Source organism: Atractosteus spatula, chromosome 2 (genome assembly GCF_055471065.1).
Source record: "Atractosteus spatula isolate fAtrSpa1 chromosome 2, fAtrSpa1.hap1, whole genome shotgun sequence".
NCBI lineage: Eukaryota > Metazoa > Chordata > Actinopteri > Semionotiformes > Lepisosteidae > Atractosteus > Atractosteus spatula.
This window is the reverse complement of record NC_142707.1, coordinates 29,749,696-29,768,306: the sequence shown is the minus strand read 5'-3', so window position 1 is coordinate 29,768,306 and position 18,611 is coordinate 29,749,696. Positions and strand designations below refer to the sequence as shown.

At 36.4% G+C, this 18,611-nt stretch overlaps 1 protein-coding gene across 1 annotated transcript in view; it reads left to right on the top strand.

The window, feature by feature from the left end:
• The window catches only part of otofa (otoferlin a), a 123,080-nt gene extending 105,138 nt beyond the window's left edge, over positions 1 to 17,942 (top strand). The window contains exons 40-44 of the mRNA XM_088933738.1: positions 1,133 to 1,231; positions 7,428 to 7,669; positions 8,612 to 8,790; positions 9,074 to 9,174; positions 16,217 to 17,942. Coding sequence (XP_088789864.1) covers positions 1,133 to 1,231; positions 7,428 to 7,669; positions 8,612 to 8,790; positions 9,074 to 9,174; positions 16,217 to 16,397 — 802 coding nt within the window. The 3' untranslated portion in view covers positions 16,398 to 17,942. The remainder of the gene's footprint in view (positions 1 to 1,132; positions 1,232 to 7,427; positions 7,670 to 8,611; positions 8,791 to 9,073; positions 9,175 to 16,216) is intronic.
• The last annotated feature ends 669 nt before the right edge of the window (positions 17,943 to 18,611 follow it).

Below are 18,611 nucleotides of genomic sequence, written 5' to 3'. Positions count from 1 at the left end.
ATATTCAGACAGGAAACTTCAATGGACCTTAGAGGAAGGACACCATAGGATGATTTTCCTTGAATTCAAGTCAACACAGTATGTTCTTGTGACTGAATTTACATTCAAAGGTGGGGACAGGGTTGCAGTCTGAGCATTCAACCTGCCAGAGAATCCCTGGTTTAACTTTCCAGCCTTTTGCCAGTCTTAGAGAATGGTGAAAGGTTCAGGGAAAAGCCTGCCCAGGCACAGACCCCCCTGTTCATGGAAGAGGAAGTCATTGTGATAATTATAATTGTACGTCAGACCACAGTATTGAATGCCCAGTTTAGCATAAAGAAAAGTCTCCTCTGATGTCCAGATCTCTGACAGTTGCATATTTACACAGTGCCTTTAGCAGCTTTCCATCTCTCTTTGTTAACCAATTCCATATAGCCAGATTCATGTACTGTAGGGCTGTTTACAGTTTTCCTTTTCATTAAGATATTTCAGCAAAAGAAATAGATGGTGTTCCTGTAGAAAAATGCAAACAAGCCAGTGTAACCTGATTGTCCCTTCCTTTTGTTCTCTTATGAACACTAATTGAGATCTGTCCTTTAAGTCTAACAGGCCATATATACATTATTAACTCATCTCTGGAAGTGTTTTATATTGTGTTTTTACTTATGGAACACCCCCATAAGATTAGTTTACATTTAAGTACTTGACTATGGTGTGATCAATACAGTAAATTATTGTTGATTAACAAATACCAGAGAATGCAAACTTTTTCATAAATTTAACACCTGCCTGATATCTGAATACAGTATTTAAAGCTGCCACATGACCATCTCTGGCAGCAGTGATTGTGGGCTTAATAACTGTTTTATTTTTTAGCAGTAGGGGAAAATTCAAAATCCTGTATAACCTTGTCAGTGTCTTAATCACAAATTACTGGGGGGTGAGTCTTAAAATAAGAATTCATAACCACATTTTAAAAGCATTTTGTTTTTCTTGCACTGATTGCTTAAGCATAAAGATTTATAACAGGCATGGAGCTTTTTTGTAATCAGTGGCATGAAATATGCTTTTCTGGAAGTAAGTCCCTGTGAATTTCCCTCATACTGTCAGAGAGTTGTCCAGCTCTGATCTGATGTCCCTTCCTCCTTACCAGATATGAGCTCAGGGTGATAATTTGGAATACAGACGAAGTAATTCTGGAGGACGATGATTACTTCACTGGAGAAAAGTCTAGTGACATTTTTGTGCGGGGGTAGGTACAGGCGCCTGTGCGCCTCACTGTGTGTATTGTGTGCGTTTGGTGTTATTAACTCTTTCTTTTCCTTTTGTGTTGTTTTTTGTGTCCTTTTCCCTGTGTCACTGTTGTACTGCTGTCTAGTTATGAGCTGCGTGTTATTATTTGGAACACTGATGAAGTAGTGCTTCAAGATGATGCTTTCATGACAGGAGAGAAGATGTCTGACATCTATGTCAGAGGGTAAAGAGAACTCCATTGCACGGCTTGACCCACGTACCTGCATTCAGCCTCCCTCCCTGGTCATGAGCACGCATCCAACCGTGACATTTTATCATGTTTTCGCCTCCCTCAGAGACGCTTCAGACCATACCAATTTACAGTTTATGAAGCAAAAAAAATCAAACGTTTCTGCTTTTAATTTCTATCCAGGTCACTTATAGGAATTTATTCATCTGTGTCAAAGTATAGAATGTTAGTGAACATTGGAATAACTACTTTTCAGAGATTATAATAAATTCCCTGACGATTCTCTTTTTGTCCCCTCCAACATTAGATCCTGTTGAGTTGGTCATATTCCACTTTTAATTATTCCCTTGTGCTTGATGGAAATGCAGGTTTTTATATAGTTTTGGAGCTGAGCATTACTTTTCTGTATTGTCCCCTACACCAATTTTCAAAATGTATGACACATACTGTAACAACAGTTCCTCTTAATGGATTTGTGTAATCTGTGTGCTATGAATCATCATTCTCCTGATTCTTCAGTGTTGTCCTAAAACTGTCAGAAAAACCACACACCAGGTTAACCTAATCATATTCGCACTGTCACGATGTTCATTAAGTTTTTGTTGTCCCTCTTGTGTAATTGCATTGTCAAGTAGAGATTATTAATATCATGTACACAGTACGTGAAACAACATTTCGTCAGCTTTAACAAAGAGCACCTTTCAGGGTTATGGTGCCTTTCTTAGTGCAAATAGTGTGCTGTGAATTATGGGAATGTAAATATGAATTATCTTTATTCCAAAATGTGGGAAAATATTAATTTATATATAAAGTATATTTTTTGCACACAGGATTAGAGTTTTTTTGCAGTGATTTGCTTTCCATTTAAGAATTATATTAATAAATCTTTACAACTATTTTGCTTCTCCTGTAATAGAATCAGAATCCATATAGACTCTGAATTTGAATTAGTCAAATTTCATCTAAACAATATGACACATCTCCCTCTGACAACTTAGAAGACCTTAAGAATTGGTAGACAAATCTCAAACATCGTCAGCGAGTAGTCATGCATACAGTTAGCAGAGCACCATCTGGGTGAGTTGTCATGACTTTTGGCTAAACATTAACTCCTGTGACTTGCAGGATGCTTAAATGTGCAGTTCATCCCCAGATAAGACTCAATCTACCATCTTATAGCGATCTCCCAGCCACCAAAGCTGCACCAGCCCACAGTGCAAATGAATAGATCGACTGAGCCAAATGACTGGTCGTTGATCAAATGTGTATGGAACATCTAAGCTCCAAACAGTGAAAGGGTCTTGCTGCATAAGCCAGAGATCGCTCTCCCATAAGTCACTGTGGAGCAGTGTTTCAGAATAACTCTGACAGAGTGAGTCAGTGGAGGAGTGTCCCGGCAGGTCGATATTTTCCACTCAGCACAGGACTCTTACCTGTAAACTGAATCTTAAAAATCAGTTGTCCCAGTTCGGTTCATACTGTATTTAATAAAAAGTTCGTTTTAAAAATAATGTACTTATGAGGCCTTATGAAAGTGTCTTTTGAATAGACTTTGGTAAAGACACATGAGCAGTCCTTAGAGGTAAGACAAAAAGTAATTGTCGGTAGCATAAAGATGTAGGTGTAATTGGTATAGTCTCACTGTCTCCTCATTTTTTTTTTGCTTGATATGCCACAAATTATTATTTTTTTCAGTTCCAAACAGTATGGAACGTGGGTTGTATTGATTTTCATCAAGCATGAAAGCATTAATGAAAAAAAATGCTTGCATGAATAGAATAGCACACAATAAAGCTACTGCATATAAGATGTATTTAAATGAAGCTGTAATTGGGTCACTAAAGGGTCCATGCCTCTGCATTCATAATACAGGATTGGGTCTTGTCGATCCTCACAAATTAAACATCAGAATATTGCTCTGAATTAAGGTCACAGTGAATTACATTTGTAATGGATTTTTTAATAGACAAAATTGCCTTGGGTAGCGACTGCAGGCCGACAGACAAAGAAGACTATTAATATGCATTAAATCTGAAATCAATTCCTCTAAAGGATTCAGATGGAACAGCTTGCTATGAAATATTTAATGATTCTAGCACCTGTAGTGATGTTCTAATATACACTCTCATTTTATTTTATTACTGTATATATAGAAAACAGACAGTAGCTCTATATGGTGCACCATAGTGCAATTATTATTTTTATTATTATGATTATGAGGTTGATTTAATACTCTTGTTAGCTCCATCTTTAGCAGTAATGGTAGTACAAGGGACTGTCAAATCATCTCACATCTGTTTGATGTTCACAGATCTATGTTCATAATCATTAAAAAAATAAAATCTTTTCTTTCACATCTACTCAAACTCATCCATAAATTACTATCCTCCAAACTGTGCTTTGTGCATAACACATTTCAGTTCTTATTTTAAAACATGAAGAACACAAACCAAAGGGACACTTGAGATGGAATAGGATTTTTAAACTGCCCTTAAACTGAGAGGCATTTAATTTGTAAATTCTGTATAAACATGTGAACAATGTTACTGATTTGTTTTAAGCTAAGATTTATAGGGAACAGCTGATCAGTAGGAAATAATTCATATTGGTTGTTGAAACCTTGGAAGAGTAATGGAATTTGAAAACAAAGATTTCCTGGCCTGGAAATCTCTGAAATTGAAAAAACACTGAATGTTTTGGAAAAGTGCTGAAAAAATTAAATATTTAATGAATGGATTATTGGCATTAATCATTATTACATGATAGCCATTTTGTATTGACCTGAATATGAAACAGCTTTGAATTTGGAGCTTTCTTATCTAAAAAGAGAAATTTAAAAATCACACAAATGTATTGTACATCTACCATATAAGACAACTTATATGGAGAACTGGGGAAATTTCTCATTTCAAAGTTCTGATACTTGTTTGTAATCAGCTTAATTGGGATGTGTTTTCACTTTCACTTTCCTTGTGAGGTAAGAATGTTTTACTCTACAATTTATGTATCTTGTACCAGTAATAGTGCAGAAAGAAAATAGCATACGTGTAAGTAGTTTGTAAAAAATATTTATGTATTACTGCTTCTGTTCTGCTTTTTATTGTTGCAGATACATTGCTGAATGTTTTTCATATCCTGCCCTAAATTAACAGTTACTCTGGCTTCTAATATCTTCTATATCTTCTAATTACATCATTATATCTTTACATTATATAAATGACTTTTCTCTCAGATTAAAAGATTGTACAGAACAATAAGATTATGTTTATTAAATAGTGTATGTGATTTGGGAATGTTTATTTAAATGTTTTACATTTTTGGGAAAGTCCTTGGAATTCTTTATCTAAAGGTGTATGACCAGAGTATTGCACATTTTCTGTGCACATGACATAAAAAAAGATATTGATTACAACAAAAGTGTAAAGCTGAATTTACACTATTTTAAGGGTAGCTTTAAAATAGCAAGACTGAAATCTTAATTAGATTTGCCTTGCACCCATCATCTGCCTTTTTTTTATTTTAACACCATTCTGTTTTACACTAGAGCATCTATCCATCTGTTTTCTGACCACTTTATCCAACAAGGAGCGAGAAACTATCCCAGCAAGCAACAGGCACAAGGCATACAGTATACACTCTGTACATGATGCCAATCCATCACAGGGCACACACAAACACAAACATCCACACACTCATAGCTGGGGCATTTTTCCCTGAAGCCAACTAACCTACCAGTACAGTATGTCTTTGGGAACTCTGGGAGGAAAAAACAGTATCTGGAGGAAACCCACACAAACAAGGGAAGAACATACAAACTCCACAAAGACCAGCAGCCCAGGGATTGAACACAGGGCCTCAGCACTGCAAGGCAGGGATGCTAAACACTGTGCCACCATGTCTCCTATGCTAGAACATTAATCTATTAATTTGTGTTTATGTAATCAGTGAAAGAACTGATTAATTGATGCACTTAATCATATTTACAGTTTTAGGAATTGAGATTAATCTAACTTGTTTGACGAAAATGTACAGCTTTATGAGTATTCCATCATAGCATTTCTGACAATTCATTTGTTATTTTTTTAATCCTTGTTTTACAAAATATTAAAAGGTGATTGTCTTGCAATGGACTAAAATTGTAAAAATTGAAAATGCATTTTCAGCAAAAACCAAAAATGCACTCCTCATCTGTCAGAAAATTGTTGACCATGTGACACAAAAAAAATACCAATATCACATCTTGAAATTCAGTAACAAAGTTTAACAATTTAATTTCCTGCTCCATCCCTTACTTTAATTTTTATATTTTTTTTATTTTTAATAGTTTTGATGCATGTGGATATGTTTTTTTTGTCTTCGCTGCATGTACAGTAACAGTTTGTCAGAGATGATTTTATTTTTGGTACTTTACATTTATTTCTGCTTGAAATCCAGGGTAAGTGTCTTAAATTAACCATGTTCAATATGTTTTGTTTAAAATAACAGTATTTTGAAGAAATGTTCTTCATACTGTATCTGTATTATGATGTGTTAAACCAATTGCAGCAAAAAAGTAAATCAAAGTGTAAGAGTATTAACTGGTATTAACAGCTTCTTTAACTATTAGATTGACATTGTTATTTTGCTTCACAGCAGGCAAAACTGTACTTAGAACATAGTCTCCTTCAGTCGTGACGTGAAGTTTAGCCTATATACAGTACTTGATCTTTAAATTAATTCCTCGCCTTCATGACCTGAGATGGTGTCCTGGGATTTATGCGACATCTAATGTTATTTTTCAGAATAGAAATATTTTAAAGATGGAGTGGTATAGGATACAGTAACATAAATTGAAAACAGCTCTTTGGAAACAAAGTTACGGTCCTCCTCATCTGTTAGACAGAGCCTAAACTGGCTCAACAGGCATTAGGCACTAGGCAGGGTGCATCCTGGACAGGACACCAGTCTATTGCAGGGAACACACAGACACACACTCATGCTAGGGTCAATTTTCCAATAAGTTGGAAGTCCAATTTTCCTGTGGGTGAAGTCAGAATATAACTTAAAGACCCGTGCCACTGAGTGTTTCCAATATGTTTTGCCAACTGGTATTTTTTTCTGAATGCATCTTAGTGAAGACAATATAACGAGATTAAAGATTTAAGAGGACTGGTCTTCTGTTCATTCTCTATGTCTTTCTCAACTTGATGGTATAGCTCCATTAATTTGTCTTCTATGTGAAACCACTGCAGCTGTGGTCGCGTCAGCATTTCTGTTGTCAGAGCTGCTCCCTAACATAAGTAATGTGCCATTGTCAGTACTGCTAGAATGCAGTGTGCAGTACTCCTGCAGTTAATTTTCAATGTCGTCACCACACAAGGACATGTCAGCCTCAGTGCTACAGATTTCAATTCTGATAATAGAAGAAAAATCTTTTTTTTTTCAGATAAACTGAGAACACATATAAAGCCGTGCAATACCAAAGTTGAATGTAATTTATTTTTGCCAGAGATCCGTTTTTTATCAGCATAACCTAGGGAAAATGCAAAAACAAGGTTTTGCACTTTATAATCACAATAAGTGAGATCCTTCTCCAAGGAATATTCTACATGCAACATTTAGCCGTCAAAGAAGGTTCTTAAAGGCCTTGGATATTTGCTTTGGAGACCTTAATGAATAACTTTAAGAAGACTTAAAGACCTCAATTTGCCATAAGAATGCATGCATACATACCATAGATAATAGAGTTGTAATTAAATCTGAACAGAAGTGGGCATGTTATATTTGTTAAGAAATTAATTACATGGCTAATATTCAACAGTATGAATGGAACATGTTTAAAAAAATTATACTGCCAATGAAAAGCAATCTCCTTTTCTGTACACTTCCTCCCCTATAAAGGGAATTATAGACTGAAAAAATCTGTCACAGTAAATAGTGTACTTGGAAGCACTACTTAATTTCTCTTGTCTGATCCTTTCCACAGCTGGCTGAAGGGGCAACAGGAAGACAAGCAGGACACTGATGTGCACTACCACTCACTGACAGGAGAAGGAAACTTCAATTGGCGCTTCGTGTATCCCTTTGACTACCTGTTAGCAGAAGAGAAGATCGTAATATCTAAGAAGGAGTCCATGTTCTCCTGGGATGAGACTGAATACAAGATACCAGCCCGGCTCACTCTTCAAGTTTGGGATGCAGACCACTTTTCTGCAGATGACTTTCTAGGTGCTGTAGCCTTTTTACTCTGCTTTTATTGTATGATAATTTTTAATCATTGTTTTACTACTATCCAATTTACTGTTAAAGAACCAAATGGGCCAAAAGGCCTCCTCTCATTTGTAACTGTTCTTTTGTACAATAAGAAAGTAGACTTTCTCCTTTTCCCCCTTTTTCCCATTCTTATTCAAGGAGTTGAGAGGTTTTTAAATTTGAAATGTGTGTTCTATTAAGATATCATCAATCACTTACATACTTAAGATGTCTGCCATCTTCTGTTAACTAGCTGTTCCAGCAAAATTGATTAAGGCTCTTTTAGTGCCGTATACAGTATACAAAAAATCAAACTGTTAAATTGAATAATTATTGCCCTTGTGTAGAAATATAATTAGAGGATATCATATATTTTATTTCAACAGTCAGCAAAGTGATGCAAGACTGGGAGGTTTAGGATTCAATCCATGTTACATACTGTGGAAGCATGTAGCCTGTTAATTAAAAGTCATTACATTGAGCCGGAAAGTTCACTGACCAATAATAATGGGCCAGTTACATAATCTTGTGATGTAATCTTTATTTCCTATTCCAGATTCAGTCTGCAGATGAAGCAAAATAGATTTCTAACTGATAATTGGTACATTAGGTCTTACAACACTTATTGTTGGGACAAGGCAATGGTTAAAATGGATTTTTTTCAACAGTTTTAATTTCTCAGTTTGTAAAATTCATGTTACTTTTTCAAGATTAAACTTGAAAAAGAAATGCAAATACTTCAGAACTGAAAATATCTAGTAGATCAAAAAGGTAGAAAACAATAGAGTCGCACATTAGTAATACAAATAACCCAAACTTAGTCCCGGGAATCTGTGTGCAGTATGTGTGTGGTACACTATGTGAATGTTGTCAGTGTACAGTTCATTCCTGAAAGTTCTGGTCTTGTTATCTGTGCAGGAGCAATTGAGCTGGACCTAAACCGTTTTCCCCGCGGGGCAAAGACAGCCAAGCAGTGCTCCATAGACATGGTGCTGAGTGAGCAGGAGCTGCCCACCATCTCCATCTTCAAGCAGAAGAGGGTCAAAGGCTGGTGGCCTTTTGTTGCTCGGGATGAAAATGATGAATTGGAGCTAACGGTAAATGAAAAGCCTCTCATTTTTTTGCATTTTTGCTTTCCTGCACTTTGGCCACAACCCCTTAAAAGAGAAATATAATTGTTATTTAAAATGATTTCAAATGTGATTTTAAATGACTTTTTTAAGTGTTGAGTTTTCACTGAATTTGTGCTGCCATGACAGGCAACACTCTCCCATGTCATTAGTGGTTGGTTCATCTGCACTTAGTACTGTATGTATGTAAACAACATAGCCATGGTAATTATTGTTCCTGGTAATTCAGTGGGTGCTATTACTTGTACAGGGGAAAGTGGAGGCAGAGCTGCACCTCCTGACTGCAGAAGAAGCAGAGAAGAGCCCAGCTGGTCTTGGACGTAATGAGCCTGACCCCCTGGAGAAACCAAAGTAAGCCCATCCTTCACAAAACACTTTCGGCCTACAGGGAGATGAGCAGATTGTAGTACCTGTATGCTAGATAGCACCAGTCCTTTAAGTCTTCTAAGTTACCCTACTTTTAAAGATTAGGAGTACTTGGAAGTTATGAATCGATTAAGCAAGTAATTTGTTCTGTTTAGGGAAATCTAGTTCTTGAAGGCTGAATGATTCCCTAAGTTTTAAGACAGAGGAAATACCCAGGGACTGGAGAATTGCTAATGGTAGTGCCCATCCACAAGAAGGGAGAGAAAACTGAACCGAGTAATTGTAGGCCAATATGTCTTTAATATGAAAGTTAAAGGAATGTTTATTAGAACTAAGCTAGAGGACCTCATATATCAAATAATATGTCAATATGGCTTTATAAAATATACATACACCCTGTAGGTAAGGTCTATAAGAGTAGTTATAACAAGCTACATACAGTAAGTAACGAATACACAGAGAGCATATGATTTAGTGCATTTAGATTTTCAGAGGGCTTTGAATAAAATCTTCATAAAAGATTAATTTTCAAATTACAGGCAGTGGGCATACCTGGTAATGCAAGTGTTTGGATTGAGAATTGATTAATGAACAGAACACAGAAAAACCTCTAAATATTTCAGATGATATAATTAGTGGAATACCACAGTTATCTGTACTAGAACCACTGCCCTTCTTAATGTATATCAATGACCTAGATTCTAGTATAGTTAATTAACTACTGTATAATACAAGTATTCAAAAAATCCTCAAGACAGTGGACTTCTTCAGAATCAACAGTGAAACATGAACCAGAAAACACAATTGGAAAACTACATGGAAGTACATTTAAAACTGAGAACAGGGGCATTTCTTAACCCAGAGGCTTATGAGATTATAGATCTAGCTGCACATCTGTTGTTATAGCTGATACCATAGAGTTTTGTTCATGAAACAGCTGGATGAATTAGCCACTTACTACCAAACAGTATAATTGGGCCAAATGACCTCCTCTCATTTGTAGCCTTTCTTTTCTTTTCTTTTTTTATTTTAATTCCAAAGAATCTCAAAATTATTTTAACAAATCACACATTTAATGGATTCCATCTAAATTACTTCAGGTCTTTAAAAACTTATGATGGACTGGGACTCTCAAGGATCACATTTGGAGTCTCCAGCCTTAGAATAAGACACCTTGATACTTGATCTGATTGTCTAACTTAAAATATACAATAAATATAAAATACCTAATTCCTACCTTACAAACTAGAGAGCATCAAAGAATATTTTATACTTTTGCATTAAAACATTAATATCCTAAAAGTGTTAACAGTTATTGAGCCATGAATAGTAGTTTGGCTAATGTTTTTCTTAGGCGATGTCTGTCATATTTTTTTTCAGGATAAAGCATCAGTGCACTGAATTTGTGCATTATCTGGGTTTTCATGGGGATTAGGGAAGGTGTTCAGTTTGCAAATCAACCATGTAACTTGTAACAAAGTACAATAATTTACTATTCTTCTGTGTAACCAAGTTATGTTCATGAAGGTTGAAGAATGAACAAGGTGATAAGAATAGTTATAGAATACAGTGCCAATTTTAGACAAGGAAGAAACAGAAATATTATTTTATAACAAATCTTCCTCATAAATAGTCCATATTGTTTTAAAGGTTACTCCCTTAAATTGAAAATATTACAGCAGGAGATGATCTTTTATGTGGTTTACCCTGTGAATAAATTATTATTATTATTATTAAATTATTTTTGTTGGATGCTACTGCAACAGGTAGTGGGAAATGTTGGATTTATCATGAAATACCAGAAAAGCTTGTCTGATGTTTCATGGTGTTATTCAACAGAAGTTCTGGAGGAGGTCAAATTCAAATATCACACTTCCACTCCACTGTGTATAAATGCTCCCTGGCTGCCCACAACTCTGCACGCCACTTTTCTAGCACTATGCATTTCGGTCTTGAGGCAGACGTCTGTCATACTCGGCAATACTGAGACCTTACCCGTATCATGTTTGCCTCCAACAAGCTAGTGCCAGAATCACTTTCTTTTTTCAAATAAACAGCCCTTCAACCTCACATTCTCCATGAGAAACAACCAGCTCTGCACCTGCCACGCTGTCTACTCTTTCTTCATTTCCTCAAACCTTTCAGGAGTGCCGAACAAATTTCCCACCTCGTCTCCCTTCTCTCCCCCTCTCTCATCTCCTTATCTGACTTGTTCTGCTCTCATTCCTTGCCCCTTTCCATTTCTGTTCAAGCATCCAACTCACCACGCCTGCAGCCCTTTCCTATCTTAACTGTTTCATCTTTCCTCTTTTCCCAAGCCTGCTTTTCATTTTCCCTGTCCCCATCCCACCACACCTTCCCCCTGGTTGCTAACCCTCAGTTCACCCTGCAGATGGGCAAAACATGAGTATACAGTGGGTCCAGGTCTCCTCATTTACAACTCTCACCATTCCTGTTACCCTTTATCCCTCTCTGCTGGGGTCCATCAGCTGCAGTATCGGCCCTCAACTATCCCCTCTCAAAGCTTCCACCCACTAACATTGCGGATATGTCTTCCTCTTTTGGAATATATCCTCATCCAGTAAACTTCAGCAACGGATAGCTCTACTCATTCCTTCCTACTTCCACACCAGGCTACTCTTCCTGGTCACTGCAGTGTGTACCTCTTCCTGTCTCAAGCTAGGCACTGCTAGTACTAGCTGATGCCACGTGTCTGCTGACTGGTATTCCATCAGCTGCATCATATGTGCTTCTCATTGCTTCATTCTTCATCAGTGTTACTTCAAAACATTGCATATGCAAATCTACTTGATCAAACAAGCTCAAGTCTGCATCATACATGCTTCTTAGTCATTCCATTCCATACACAATTTCTTCTTGGGTGCAGCAGAACCATGCTGCTAAACCAACTTGCCCTTAGCTCAGTGTTTGAAATCCACGTCAATGTTTTGGGCATTCTTCTGGGGAGTTGTGATAGCACTGCTCTTCAGCGGGTACTATCATTTCCTCAGACAAGTAAGATTAGATAGCTTGCATCGTCATTATTAGAATTTGACCATACTACTGAAATGAAAGATAGTGAGCAGAAAATTAATTGAAGCAAAGAAGAATTTTGGAAGCAATATATTAAAAAACTATGCATCTGAAATTAATTTTATTTATATCCAGAGTTCCTTACTATTTAGAATGATAGAACATGCCAACATCTCCCTCTTCATCAGTAGTCTTCATTTTCAAGTCCACCTTCACAACCACCTTCAGATTCACATATGCTAAAAGAAATGGCAGGCAAATGAAGTGCTTATTTAATTATGAACACTGTTCTTGGCAATAGTTTCTCAGAGGGAAGATGTATTCAGAAGTCATGGTAATACGTACAGCCTGATCACAAGACTTGGCTAATGTGCAATGCAGATATACAATTTTAAAAAGCAAAAATAAACATTATAGAACATTAAACAAAAAATTACAATCTAAGGATACCTACAGTAGTTTACATTGTTGAATGTTTTAACGTGTCCCTTCAAAGCTCAAAGGTTTGCTGATGTCTTATTAATAGAATACTAAAAAAAATATGTTTTGAAAGACAGAAAAACAGCATTGAGCAATTAAAAATAGGATTCACTCATTAGAAAAGTATGGAGTATGGAACCTAACTAATATTTTAGCCTTGGGTGATATTGTCATATATATCACCCATATATATATTGTTATAAGAAAATATAAACATAACAATATTTTTTTCTGTTCTTCAGTATTCTGAAAACATTCACCCAATGCTGTTAAGGGTAAAATCTTTGTCAAACATTTTGGAGACTCATTAGTTACACAAACTGAGTTAGAATATAAAGTCAAGCTGCACAATTGAGACTCTCCAGTAACACACCTAGCAAAGATGCGTGTGGAACCTCAAGGACCCTAGAAATTGAACTGCATTATTCCAGGGAGGGCTAAAGCAAAATGGAGCAGAGTTATAGTATGTCAAACGATAACTGAAAACTTAATTTAAAATCAAATTTGAGAAATGACAACATTATACAATTGGCAGTAATATGTTTCCAATGAAATAAGCAGAGAAGAGAAGAGACATTTCAAGGTCAAATACAGCAGTACATTCCATTAAAAAAAAATTGTAAGAACATATTTTAATGTGTATTTCTTTATTTTAATGACTTAGTGTGTATGCTAAGAACCCAGTTACAGGTGAGTCTGCTTCATTGTGGCCAGGTTTGTATTCTACCCGGTAAGCAGGAGGTAATTGCAGACTGTGAACAGAATTGTTTTCTTGTTTTTTCATTCTTTAATACTCTCACTTCGTTTTTTCCTGCTGTTTCTTCACTTCCCTTGTTGCCTTCCTGTAACCACCTGTCAAACCCCTTTTTCCTTTCTGGTCTCCCATTCTTCCCCCTCCCTCCCTTCCCCCTGAATGAAAGTCGACCAGACACCAGCTTTATCTGGTTCATGAACCCCCTGAAGTCCATCCGGTATTTCATCTGGCACAACTACCGCTGGCTGATCCTGAAAATCTTAGCCTTGGTCCTGCTCCTCCTCATGGTGGGGCTCTTCCTTTACTCCATGCCTGGTTACCTGGTCAAGAAGCTGCTGGGAGCGTGAGAAGGAATGCAAAGGGTAGCCCTCTTACCCCACCACTCTCTCTTGCTCTCTCCATCTCTCTGAACACCATCTGTGTCTCTCCTCATGCTTCTGCCCTGCTTAACCATCAGGTGTTTCAGTACTTTTGTGTGAAAGTGTTTGGATAACCAAGGAAAAACAAGGTTGTTGGACCCTCCCTAGTTTTTGTTGTCTATTTTTTTTATACCTATTTCACTCTAGCTTTATTGATTTAGAATTACATCAGCTGTTTGGGACTTAAACCACAGGGTATGTGTTTGCCCTTTTTTCAACTAAAAAGATTGGAATCCAAACTAGGCAAGTCTTAAAGTTGACATGGATGATGGCCTTTAAACCAGGTAGCTAGAGAGAGAATGAAAACCCTCAGTTGGAAAATTCCAAAATGGAACTGTTCTTGTATAAGAATGTGATATCAAATATTTTCATTTTATAAAGTTGTGGTGTCCTATATTTGATAAATACTTAAGAAGAAAATATACACATTTCATTGAATGCCTGTAGACAGTTTGCATGTCCCTCTCAATCTCTTTAACAACTGGATGTCAGCAATCAAATGTATTTGATTACGTACAATGGCAGAGCCAGCATTAGTGAAGATATGTTATAATGATAGAATCATGATAAATACTGTACCTCTGAAACTAATAATATATTTTTTAAATTATAATAATGATAATGCAACACAATTTTGTGTGTTTGGGTGCTAAAATAATGTATTACTTGTCCTTAATTTAAACTGAAATAAGAGATTAGTAGCCTTCATCTAGTAATTGACCATTATTTCTAGGAACCACTGAAAATCCTTAAAGCTGCCATCAGACATCCTTAACAAACAAAGTGAAAAATAAGTGCCTTTTTTCTGGTAGTGTAAAATGTCACAGTCTAGAATGAAGATACATAGTTGAGGGTATTGTTTATTTGTTTTAACCTTCAGTGACGTGATTCTCATTGAAACGTCTCACTTTAAAGCTTAGAAGTTAATAATAAATTATTTATTTAATAAAATAATGTACTGTACAGATGATCACATTATTATAATTAAACAGATTGCTGTCTTGGTTTGTTATACTAATGTATATGTTTGTAAAACCCACAACTCTTTTGGTCTTCCACTTTTAATAAAATACTTTACTTTCCATAAAGTTAATGGGAGTATGTTACCATTTTCAATAATAAGTCTGAGCTTTTCTTGTTTTGAAAGATGAGTGTTGGTTTTAGATGATGCTCAATCCATGGAAACTGTGGTTTTAGAATTGCATTCTTACATAAAAGGGTGAAGAGGCTACTTATTGATCTGAGGAATTTGCTGCCTCTCATTTCTCATTAATATGGCTTTCATCCCATCTCAAACTCATTTTATAGCTGTTTGTTCTTTCAGACTATTTACCCATCCTAAGCTTAACAATCCAGTACATGTTTTATACCATTATCTTACAATATTCAAACTCACCTAAACAATAGAAAAGTTCTGTTGTGGAATACATTTTCAAGAAGAAGTAGTTCTGTAGTTATTTTTTTCAGAAGAAAGTGAAAAATATTTGGAGTAAGTGATAAATACTTTGAGAAAATATTCTAAATTCCTTAGAATTCAGTATATTCAGTATATAAAGTCATTCAGTCTGGTAATCAAATACATACTGTACCTGTTTATTTGACTCTCATTAGAAATTGCTGTAAATGAGATAGATTTATTTAGAACTAGAATAGTTAATGGTTGTTGTAGCAGAATGTTCTTCCCCCAAAACAATTTGCCAGGTCTACATTCATTTTTGTACTTATTACTGTGAAGTGTATAGGGTGCATGGTATTTACATTTATGTCAATAAGACTGAATTTAACATAGATAAATGAAATACTTAATAATCTTAATAGTAGTCTCTATATTGATTCCTTTCCTACCTATTCTTAATTGAATCTCCATGTATGATATAATATTGCTAAGTCACTTGTTTAGTGGTGACTAATAACATCAATTGAGATTTCCTACATACAATAAGATGCAAACGGTAGTGTGGAATTAGTTGGCCAGGGCTCTTGCTGCTCTGAGTGACTCAGCAATACGGTGTGGTCAGTTGGCACCGAGGCCACTACAGGGCTGTGCCAAAGGGGTGCCTGTCAGAGGAGTCTGGCCGTACTTCCTCATTCTACCGGGTGTGCAATCGCGGGGTTCATAGCTACAATCTGAGACATGAAAACACACCCTAGCTCTTCCAAAGAGGGTGGGTATGACTCATATTACTGGCAATTTTAAATTTGGAAAAATAAAACAGGGTGTTACATATGGCTTTGAATAACAAAACTACTTAACTGCTATAACAGCCTATTGTCTACTAACTACTAACCTGGTCAACTTTGTGTTTTTTTTCTTTTGCTTTGTAACTGCTTCGCTGGACAGCCGGCCAGACACCACTTTCCTCTGGTTCCTCAACCCACTCAAATCTATCAGATATCTCATCTGCAACCGCTACAAATGGCTCATCATTAAGATCGTACTGGCCCTGCTGATGCTGGCCATGCTCGGCCTCTTCCTCTACAGCATGCCTGGCTACATGGTGAAGAAGCTGCTGGGAGCTTGAGGGGTTTTAGGAGGGCTGGGCAGCACAGCCCTCACTTTCAGACCCACCTGCTTTGGACACTTGCAATGAATGGAACCTAACAGTTTTAACATTTCCACCATCAAACAGTCTTGTCTATTTCTGCAAGTGCTCTGTGCTTGACTTATTTTTCCTGTGCTTGTTTCAAATAAAAATTGGTATCTGCATTTTTTACAACAGTTAATGCTGCCGATTGTCGACAAAAACAAATGTTTCTGGTACACTTCCTGCAAAAGCCGTGTATTTTGTGCTTTGAAATGAAGTTTTTTTCTGTAACAGCATCACATAGTGGGTTTTTTAGATATACTGGGTATCCAGAGGACTTGTGCAACCCAGAGGCAGTGCACTCTGTACAGGTGAGAAAACTGCACAGTGGGCACTTTCTTCAACAGCAGCACTGGATTCTGTGTGGTGTCTCCGTTAGCCTTTGCACTGCTTGTTCCTATATTTCAGTAATTAAAGTACCTTGGGAGAAAAGAGCTGTTAAAATGTATTAATCAAAATACTTTGGAATAAGAGTTGTTTTTTGTGCATTTAAATTGGGAAAATCTTTTTAAAGGTTACATTTTTCCAACTTGTGTTTTAAAACAAAAAAAAGACTGCTGTGTTTCTTTTTGAAACCTGAGTATTTAGTACTGTATACCCTCATCCATGTCTCAACTTTAGTTTCTGCTGCTCGTAACTGTGGCATTTTCTCATCTCTCTTGATATGGCCAGTATTTTACATTGTTAGAGCATCGTTCGTTCAATGGATTACTAGTAGTTTTAATATTTTTAGTAGATAATATACTCCCAAGTCAATCATAAGATACATAATGTATGACGTAATATAAATAAATGCACTAGACAATATTAAAATAAGCATGTCAATGTATTTACAGAATGAGCCTCACACATGAGTAGATATTAGGGCGAGATAAATGCAAAGTAAAGGTTAAAGGCTATGCATCGGTGTAAATTCCAGATTTCAGTGTTCAGACATTGTTGTATGCAGTTTGCACTTTATTCTTGTAGCCACTTTGTTCCAAAGTCATGACCAAAGCCAATGCTTGCCTTTCTGTAAAAGCAAAATTCATATCCACTCACTCAACGTGGCACATGACATAGAGGAATCTAGTTCTGTTTCCCAAGATAACAGTATGTTACCTAACTTCTTAAAGCACAAAACCATTTAAGAATGGATGTGAAATGGACCAAGGGGAGCATCATTTTCCTTGAAATGAACATGGGCAGAGAAAGGAGACACAGCAGTGTGACTTCCCCCTGGTTTGCTGTGTGCACTTCTTTTGACAGTGTGCTCTTGTTTGAATTGTAGCTATGTACGATTTGTATTGTTTTCAATTGGTTTACCAGCTCATTGCGTTGACTACAAAAAAAAACTTTGTTTGCACTGATTTTAGCTTGTTTATATTGGAAAAAAAAGAGTCTGTATTTATATATTTCTCTGGTCTACAGTGTGCAATATTTTTGTTTGCCTGTATTACATTATTGATGATGAATAAATAAATGAATAAATAAATGAAACCATGATCTGTCTCACCAGTCGCCCTAATACCAGCTTGTCCTGGCTTCTGAGCCCTTTGCGGATCGCCTGTATTCTCCTATGGAGGGACTACAAGCTGCATTTTGTGGGATTCATCATCAGCCTGTTGCTGCTCGTCTTCATTGGCCTGATGATTTACTCCATGCCTGGGGCTATAAGTCAGAAGATCTTTAACGCTGGAAGATAATGTGAGAGCAAAAGGTTTGCAGACCTGAATCACATTTCAGAGACATCTGAGAGGACAGTGATATATGGAAACTAGAGCAAACACTTGGTTAGGAATCTGTTTCTTAATTGAACTCTTTACTCACAGGAACCTTGTTTGAACACCCATGAAGCCTGCCTTCCCACAGACATACTTAATATCTTAGTGTCATGCCAGTGTTTACAGAGTGTGCTGCTCAATAATATTTGGTTTTTGCTGTTTCTATTTTTGTAGTGATTTATATCTGAATGAGGTTGGTGATTGTATATAGTAAATACTGTAACCATTTAGAAAACACCATAAATTTTCACACCCAATCATTAATCATTCAATGTTAACACACTAACCCCGTCTTACAGTAGAATGACAGATGATTGAGGTATGAATTTAGAAAATAGTAAGAGGTTTTATTTGCACTCCTATGTTCATTTATTTGTAAACCTTGAAT